General features: G+C 36.5%; 1 protein-coding gene across 2 annotated transcripts in view; it reads right to left on the bottom strand.

The window, feature by feature from the left end:
* The window catches only part of LOC107685491 (regulator of G-protein signaling 14-like), a 12,099-nt gene extending 9,750 nt beyond the window's left edge, over positions 1-2,349 (bottom strand). The window contains exons 1-2 of one of the 2 annotated variants that reach the window (XM_016482090.1): positions 2,246-2,349; positions 1,629-1,650 (exon numbers count right to left, since the gene is read on the bottom strand). In XM_016482090.1, coding sequence (XP_016337576.1) covers positions 1,629-1,650; positions 2,246-2,290 — 67 coding nt within the window. In that variant the 5' untranslated portion in view covers positions 2,291-2,349. The remainder of the gene's footprint in view (positions 1-1,628; positions 1,651-2,245) is intronic. The other variant, XM_016482089.1, reaches the window with a different exon arrangement.
* Between the last annotated feature and the right edge of the window lie 7,776 nt (positions 2,350-10,125).

Here is a 10,125-nt window from a genome sequence, read left to right as displayed (position 1 = left end):
CAAAAAGTATTCTCGTAGCTTCGTATAATTGCGGTTGAACCACTGATGTCACATGGATTATTTTACAGATCTCCTTGCTACGTTTCGGGACTTGGGACCATTTCAGTTGCATTGCTGCCTATGCAGGGTCAGACAGCTCTCAGATTCCATCAAAAATATCTCAATTTGCGTTTCGAAGATGAACAAAGGTCTTACGGGTTTGAAACGACGAGGGTGAGTAATTAATGACAGAATTTTAATTTTTGGGTGAACTAACCCTTTAAAATCTTGATTCAGCTAATATTAAAGAGTGTTCTAATAGACAAAAATCAACAAAATTTGACCAGTTTCCAACTTTGTTACTTTTCATAGAAGAAATTTTTTTTAAATATTAAATATTTAAATATTACATTTTACATATATGCTATAAACTTGAAATCACCACAAAAAAAAAAAAACTATTTTTTTATATGCTTTTGCTTTGATATGTTCACATTTAGGTGGGTTTTGGGTAACACTTTATTTTGATGGCCCCTTTTGAACATTCTGTTGACAATAAGTAATGTTGCACCTACATGTGTACTAACTCTCCTCAGAGTATTAGTAGACTGCTTAATATCTGCTAACTCTTTATTGTCATGGTCTCCCAACAGACATTCTACTGACTATAAGTAACTTTGCAAGTACATGTCAACTTATTCTAACCCTAACCCTACAAGTCTACTAATACTCACTAATACTTAGTAGACATGTAGGTGCAACGTTACTTATAGTCAACAGAATGAATTAAAGGGACCATCAAAATAAAGCAAAACCGGGTTTTGTTATTACAAAAAGGCTGTGAGTATGAAGCTTTTATCAGTGTTGAAAAATGTGCTAATTTTTGCACAGTTCATCTTATTTTAGACTGTAATAACTGACGTTTTCTATTTGAACATGTCAGATCAAAAGCACTGCACATAATACAGTGAAAATAAAAACCAATGTACAAACATGCCAGTCAGTGAATCTCAATCTTTTTGTCAATGGGCGTATGAGCTGATTTAGTCCTGTTTTGTCTTCTTCAGGCTGTAGGAATGTGTGAGACATGCTGAAGAATCAGCTCGTCAATCTGACACTTCTTTTTCCTGTCTTGTTGGGGTAAATGGCAATGCTACCGAAAAAAACTGTTAATGACGCTTTCTACAGCTCTCTTCCTTTATTCCGCCACTTCACTCGTCACTTGTTTTTGTGGCACTGAAATGCAGTAGAGGAATTTCCCAAGCATGATTTAGAGTCACACTGATGACTAGCATCAGGCGCTTGATGATTATACTTGTGTTATCGATGATTGTCCTCACTTCCAGACAGTCACATGACTTTCTATACCTCTGTCTGTCTGTCTGCCTACCTACCTGTTTTTTCTCTCCCGGTCTCATTATGACACTTGAACAGAGAGAGGAAACTGATGTGGTTACACCTGCCCCCCCCCCAAAAACCAGATGTAAACAGGTCAATGGTAAAGTGCTAAACTCAGATGTATGACTGAATTAACGTGGATAAAGTATGAAAACAGTTTTCCCCTGATGCCTCTGAAGACACATAATGGAGGGGAATATATCGTTCATCCTCCGTCTCCTCTAAAAAAACATTATTAATGCATTACTCACCTCCATCTGAAACAGCCAGGGTCTGTGGGAGAAAATGAAATGATATTGATCAGAGTTGTAATAATGTAGACTAATCAAAAATATATATGTTGGATCACGGCATACAGTCATCTGTGGTATTTGAAACTCAGTTGAGGCCCATTTTTTTGGAAATGAATGTAGTTTGATTCAATGCCTATGGGCGAATGAGACAGACTGAGGGAAAGAGCTCTCTGCTCGAAAGCAACAAAATGTGAGGAGTTGGAGATAAAATGGCTGCTCTCCCCCCACCCCTCCTCCTCCCCCAAACTGCATATTAACTGATATTATTGTTCTCTGATCTTCTCATTCACAGAGGGCAATGTAGTAGAGCTTATATCTTCAATGATCTGCAGGAAAGAATCAAGCAGAAGTGCAAAAAACACTTTTTAAAACTATTATTTTTCATCCTGAAGGAAAGAAAGTAGCTGCAACTCTACATTAATTTGTTCAAGGCCACATTTAGCCTTATAACCTGACTTGATACGGTTCAAAAACACTCGAGCGCATTTTTATTTTCATATTCATATTTTGTGGCAGGTCTCTGTTTGCGCACACAAACCAACACGCACCTTTACAGTCACGCCCTCTGAACGTACCTTAAGTCCGTTGGATATCCCAATGTTGTTCCCTTTCAGAGACATATCCTTTGATTCACACGTACTTTAGATTATTAATGAGTGCATGAGTGAGCTGTTTCTGATGTGCGTATGAGATGTGCTCTGAACAAAATATAACTTCCTGCTTGAACAGGAAGTCTTACCATGGTAACATGCCGCAAGAGGAAGTGTGGGCATGTTTCAGACAGAGCTCTTTTTTGAACATGGTTTTTACAGTGAAAACATGGCTGCAGTTCTTCCTTCATTACATAATGAATGAAGTCATTTTTGTATAAGAACGTTCCTTGAAAAGAAATGATTGGGTATTTGTGACATTTAACATTTGTTGTATTATTATTGATATATTTTTGCACTATTCCTGTCATATTCTGAAAGAGCACATTTAGATTAGATAAAACATTATCGCTCAAGCAATCATGACCAAAATACCACTGCACTTTTGTTGGTGAATGTCAATCAGGTTACTTTCAAACACAATCAAATCTATCGTTTTGAGATGATTCAACCCAGGATTTAAAAGTCATTACTGGAATTTCAGCTAATGGCTAGCATGGCAGAAACTCCATTTGCTTTGCAACAGTAGAGAGATGAGGAAATGAGGGCTTTTCTGAAATGAGTCAAAGGTTTTACCTTGTTGAGGGTGTGTGGGTGGCAGTCTGACAGGGTGTCGTGTCTCCCTGGCGTCCTTCGTAAAGAGTTGCATCGAGGGTTTGAGAACCCTCCAGTGATTTCATTGAAACTCAAGGTCCTCTGAATGAAAATTCACACAAAAAATATCATCATATGGGGTGAATTCAGGTAAACTGGGACACTTTTTAAATACGGGGTGTAGGGGTGTAACCCCGGGGTCCTGGCCAAATTGCCCCCCTGGCCCTTGTCAATCATGGCCTCCTAATAATCCCCATCCACTTGATTGGCTCTATGACTTTCTCTCCTCTCCACCTGTAGCTGGTGTGTGGTGAGCGCACTGGCGCTGCTGTCCTGTGGCTGCCGTCGCATCATCCAAGTGGATGCTGCACACTGGTGGTGGTTGAGGAGAGACCCCCCCACATGATTGTAAAGCGCTTTGGGTGTACAACAATACACAGTAAAGCACTATATAAATGCATCATTCATTCATTCATTCACTTTTTGGTATTGAGATGTGATGTACACTTATCATATAAATGCATATGTACAAAATATAATTAAATATACAAATATTATATTAAAAATGCATTATTATATAGATATATATATATATACACATTTTTCAATATAAAAAAAGTGTGACATTTTACATTATGGTTCTGACAGACAGAAATAATGTCAAAAATATTGCCCAAAATATAAAATAAAATTAAAAATATTATTACCAAGTCAACCATACGTTTCATTAGGTCAACACACACTCAGTTATTTCAATTTGGCCAACCTCCAAACTCAGAACTAGCTATAAATATTGTTGCGAAAAGCAAAAATCCAATTAAGATGAAAAAGAAGCAAGTTGGTATTCACAGTTTTGAATAACTATACACTAAACATGAAGAATCACAATATTATTGTATCATGACCCAGATATTTCCACCCCACTAGATGTATAACACAGGTAAGTAGTGAAAGATAAATTTGGTACCTTTTCCTTGGACTGGACAGATGGCTTCTGTTGGTGGTGAGACAGAGAAATCTCCATGATGAAGCTGGTTGTGTGCTGGAGACCAATGAGGTAAAACAAAATCTGCGCTAGAACATCTGGGCTCACAGAAACAACGTGTCACTGTGCAAATACCATAAAACACAACGCTGCTGGGTATAAAAGTCACTGAGAAGGAAAACACACTGATGCACATTCAGGCAACAATCTGAAATTCTGTCATCATCTTTAACCTCGTGCAATGCGAAGCTCAATAATCCAGGACTTTTTGCCTGTGGAACACAAAAATAGTTATCAAAATGTACTCTTTTACATACAATGGCAATGCATGGTAAATCCATCAACAGAATTTTAACTTCAAACCATTGCATTCAGCTAACATATGAGTCCTCTATCCATAATATTCTTTCTCTAGTGAAAAAGTTGACTCGTCTAGATCAGGAGAGAAATATGCACAGATTAAGCACTGTTTCCAAGCAACAGTCCAAAACAGTTCTAAACAAATGTGTTAGTGGATTTTGATGTGAGAGGATAACAGGGGATGGATTTTTTCACTGAGGAAGCGTTATTATGGATTTTGGCCAGAGGCGACGGCTTAAAGTTAAAATGCTTTAATGATGGATTTGTTTCTTATAAACTCATAACTTGTTGCTTCACAAGACTTTAATTGATCTACTGGAATCTTGTGGATTAACTTGTGGATTATTGTGATGTTTTATGGTCCCTGATGGGCCTTTTTAAGTATAGTAGCTCCTAAATAGAAACCTTCTTCTTGTATAACGATACTAACAGCAATTAGATCATGATCAGTCTTATAGACGTTCAAAGGTTTATTGTCAAATGGAGACTGGGATTTGTGTAGTGCTTTATGAAGATGTTTTTCATCACTATAGTGTCCAGCCAATCGTCCAAACTGCCCAAAGCAGGTCCAGACCAGAAAACCATCCAGAACCAGTTCTGTTTTGCGTCACCAAAGCTCCTTCTGTTCTGCGATGGCTGACACCTGTTCCTCTCGATTCATCAGTGCAGCAGTCCGTGAGGCCATAAGCCTGTTGACCCTCACACTCGCCATCTCTCTCACAGCTGGAGAGATGAGCTCAGCCAGCAACAAAGGTATTTGTGTTCCTCTGTGTTTGAGGAGAAAGCAAATGTGGTAATTAATGACCCTTAACCAAACCGAAAGAAAGAGTTTGTCGTGATCTTCACATTTAGAGACTTGGACTAACAGACTTGGTTGTCACAACTCATCATAAGAAATACTGAATAATGAGTGAAAGTGTATTGATTTAGAATGACAGTGGTGTGTCATGGAACAGAGACACTCTTAAATAGGATACAGTCACATTATGAGCTTGGGACAACTTAGTGGGAATCACAGTTATGTTTATAAGAATAACCATAGAAAAAGGCACAAATGATGAAAACTGTTGACATACAGTCTGAGTGTAAAACTATCAAAATTTGAATAATATCAATTTTGTTTGTTATCTTGTTACAAGAGTTTGCAAACTTTCTGAGGCCACGGATCCCCAAATATTATGATTCCCCTTGCGAAATATAAAATATAAAGTCTGCTATATGTTTGCAAGTAGAAATACCTGTTTATACTGTAAAAACGAAACATATTATATGTGTAAAATAATATCGATGAGTATCATTGGCATAACAGTGGAAACTAATCCCATATTTTCTAATAATATTACCAAGGGGCAACATGTATATCGAAAATAGCAGAGGACCTAGGACAGATCCTTGTGGCACTCCATATTTTACTGGTGATAATTGAGATGACTCCCCATTTAAATGAACAAGGTGGTAGCGATCGGACAGGTAGGATCTAAACCATCTTAAAGCCTGCCCTTGAATACCTGTATAGTTTTGTAATCGATCTATGAGTATGTCATGATCTATAGTGTCGAACGCAGCACTAAGATCAAGTAAAACTAGCAATGAGATACAGCCTTGGTCTGACGCAAGAAGCAAGTCATTTGTAATTTTAACAAGTGCAGTTTCTGTGCTATGGTGGGGCCTGAAACCTGACTGAAATTCTTCATAGAGATCATTTTTTTGCAGGAAGGAGCACAATTGAGCAGACACAACTTTTTCTAAAAAAAAATTTCTTGGTGATAAATTGACAGTGTATCCTTTTTTAAATCCCCCATTCAAGTACTGTTAAGTAGATTAAAAAATAATTACTGTTAAATTACTGAACATAAATTACTGAACATACTGTTCAGTTAAATTACCGAACTACCCAACTATGAATGCCAGTCGAATGAAATAACTGATTTCATCACTTCTAACTGAAAAAAGCAGAATGAAATTAGTTTTTATTTAAAATGCATATGTACTATATATATTTTTTAAATGATTATAACCTACCTTTCAAATGTTTGGGGTTGGTATGAATCTTTAAATGTTTTCTTATATATTTTCTTATTTTCGACTGTTTTCTATTTTAATATATTTTAAAATGTAATTTATTCCTATGATGGAATTTTCAGCATCATTTCTCCAGTCTCTAGTATCACATGATCGTTCAGAAATCATTCTAATATGCTGATTTGCTGCTCAAGAAACACTTATTCTTATTATCAAAGTTAAAAACATTTGTGCTGCTTAATATTTTCATATTAAACAGTGATACTTTTTTCCAGGATTATTTGATGAATAGAAAGTTCGAAAGAAGAGAACTTATTTGAAACAGAAATACTTTCTAACGTTATAAATGTCACTTTAGATCATTTGCATGTGTCATCGCTGAATAAACGTGATGACTGAGACTATTTTTTGCTTTAACTTTTACACATGCTTCATAGCACCTCCTTCCAGCCTCAATTTAAGAGCTTAAAAAAGTACAGTGTGTGACAATGTCAAGATCTCTTCTGAAACTAAACTTCTGCTCAGGACATAAATCTAAGAATCAGGAGAACAAACATCTATATTTGCTTAGACTCTAATCTATATGCTGTTGGAGAGAAATTATATTAATGAGATCTCATTTGTGATTTTATATTTTCCTAAGGGATCAATTAAGCTTAGTAAGTCAACACATATATGTGACTAGTAGGCTAATGTAATCATGAAGACTGAAATTAATGTAAATATTGCTAATGATGTTGCCATAATTAACATGCTCTAGACTGCTGGAAATGTCAGAGACGCTAACTATCATCATAGAATGAGTAATAACTTTCAAAGTTTAACTCATGCTCTAAAGATGATGGGAATTAAATGCAGCAGAAGAGAAGTTGCTCCATGCTAGGTTAACATCTTTGGAGGAGATAGTTGGTCATTCAGTAATTGGTTCCTAATCCCTCAGAATATTACGGAATCCCTACAAGAGCAAACAGCCAACAATAGAGTGCAGTACGTCTGCAGAGCAGTGATAAGCGTCTTCGAGGTGCACCAGGGAACTTCTCCATTGTGAGTCTGGATTCTGACTGCTCTGTGGATAGAGATGCTCCCTATTGCGTTCATTAACAGGGAGAAAGGAACATTGTGGCTCTTTGGAATAATACAAAGGGAGGGAAGGACCATTTCTAATCCCGGGGAAGTGTTCCTGCAAGGGAAAGATGAAGTATTGATGTTGGCCTCTATTATACTGCTATGGAAAAAGATCTGAAGCCTTATCTGCCTGCCTGTATCTACTGAGGTCTTATGTAATAACGGAAAGTAGCTTTAAATGGGTCATGAACTGAGAAATCACATTTCCTTTTATCTTCTGACAAATAACAGGTCAATGTACTATAAAAACATCCTCTAAGTTTCAAAACTCAAAACTTTCTCGTTAGTTTAAAAACAGCTTTGATTGAAACCAAGCTCAGAAAATGACTCATTTTGGAATGTGTCACTTTATGATGTAATAGTGTGGCTAAGTATGAATTCTGCCCGCCTATAAAAACAGACCCTTCTGCAGAGAGGCTCAAAAACAGGATATAAAATAGCCTATTACTTCTAAATTATGTTTTTTTAATGTAAAATCACACTACCATTGTAAGTGAACCTCATAGAACATTATAAAATAATAATAAAAAAATGAAGTTCATGACCCCTTTAAAGATTCAATATGAAGTGGGATCTTGGAATAAAGACTCTCTATTTCAAGCACTGTAAGAGAACTAAATATACAGGAATGATAATTGTTCTTGACACTGTAACTAGTGGAATAATTACAGCGGTTTGTTGGTTTACTTCAATTAAGAATTATTATTTGGCAGTTAAACAGAAACTACAGACACAAAAATGATACAAAATAACTTTTACACTAGTGTTTTGGTAAGAATGGCAAGCCATTCACCCAAGCTATAAATGTCATGTTGCAGTCACATGAAACTGCAATGAAACTTTTTACTAGCGACTATCCAGGTTTACAACTATTAAGATTTTAGATTTATATTTTTAATATTCATATTATTTTTTATGCATCCCTCATTTTCTGCTTTCTTATTAGGGCTTGGTAAAAAAATATCGATATCTCGATATTAATCGATTCTCATTTTTACGGAACGATATCGATTCTTAAAGGGTTAGTTCACCCAAAAATGAAAATTAGCCCATAAATTAGTCACCCTCAAGTCATTCTAGGTGTATATGACTTTATTTTTTCAGACAAATCCAGTCGGAGGTATATTAAAAATTGTCTTTGATCTTTCAAGCTGTTTCATGGCACTCAGAGGGTGTTGCATGCGTTCGTCCAAAAGAAGTTAAATAAAAAGCACCCATCCATAAAAAAAAGTGTCTCACACGGCTCCGGGTGGTGAACAAAGGCCTTCTGTAGCGAATCGATGCGTTTTTGTAAGAAAAATATCCATATTAAAAACGTAATAATCACTTTAATCTAGCTTGCACTCACTGTTGTAAACTGAAGCAGCTCTGGGCTGATGACTGATAGATTATTCTATCCTGTTTTCAGTTATTGGATGGAATATTGAAGCACACCTCCCATCCAATATATCGCAATAAGCATTGTGCTTTGGTACTTTTAATATGAAACAAAGTCTCAGTCTGTCCATTGTATTGCAGTATTCAAACAATAAATGCCGTTTTGGCACTGTTTAATGTGGAGCGACAGATTGCTGTTGCGCAGCAGCGCGTAGCCAGTGTTGGGGAGTAACTAGTTACATGTAACGGCGTTACGTAATTTAATTACAAAATAAATGTAACTATAATCAGTTACAGTTACTAAGAAAAAATGTGTAATTAAATTACAGTTACTTATGAAAATGTTAACGATTAAAGGGGGTTACATTTGAATATTTACACACATCCACATACAGATTTAATTGATTTCTTTCCCAAATTGCTCTGACTACTCTAAAATATGAGACATATGGCCCTATGATTTCCGCGATGCGGAAAACACGGACTGGTTGGAATTCCTATAACGCGGAATGTCACGGAATATGCAACATTTGGACGAATAAATCAAAAGTAGGTCAGTACACTTGAATCAAAACGCGATAAGGACTAGGGTCTGTAAATATTCAGCAGCAAAAAGACAATATATGAATCCTGCACGTTCTGCGTGTCTCTGTGGAAATCAGGCGCAGACTGGTCATCGGGAGAACCGGGACAATTCCCGGTGGCTTGGCAGCAGGGGCGTGTCTACGTGGTGGCCAGGGGTGGCACCGACCCCAGGTGCTTTAAATATTGTTCTTTTATGAATTGGCTCTGCTCTGTCACTGTCTCTGTCTCTGTCACTCTTTGTTTAGTGCGTGTGCTAGGGCAGACAACAACACAACCCTTACGGAAATTAACAGTGATTTTACCTAACCATGGTAACCACAAATTATTAACCATGGTTTTGGCTACACTAACCATAGTTTAACCATGGAATTTGTAGTAAAAATAAAGACAAATGGTAATCCATTTGCCAAAAAAAAAACAAAAAAAACATGGTTCGGCCTACTGTAGCCTATTTAAAAAAAAAAAATCCAAAGCATTGTTAGATGCAGGGTTTCCTGTAGTTATTTCAAAAAACAGTATCAGTAAACTATTTCTTATGATTTTAAATCTGCATTGAACTTCAGATCAATCTCAAAATAAAAGGCGGTACTAAAGTCTGATTTTGTGGTGGATGTGTTCAAATTTGATCATCTTAATTCAAGTGATGAAGGATTTTGAAAGGCTGACAGTGTTGAGCACTACTGTAAGGTTAACCCTGCATGGTGTAAATGTTTGAAAATGATTAACAGTTGAAAACATTCATTAGAAATTTAGAAAA

The sequence above is a fragment of the Sinocyclocheilus anshuiensis genome, unplaced genomic scaffold, assembly GCF_001515605.1.
Source record: "Sinocyclocheilus anshuiensis isolate Anshui unplaced genomic scaffold, SAMN03320099.WGS_v1.1 scaffold922, whole genome shotgun sequence".
Classification (NCBI taxonomy): Eukaryota; Metazoa; Chordata; class Actinopteri; order Cypriniformes; family Cyprinidae; genus Sinocyclocheilus; species Sinocyclocheilus anshuiensis.
The sequence above is the reverse complement of the archived record's forward strand: the minus strand, read 5'-3'. Positions and strand labels throughout refer to the sequence as shown.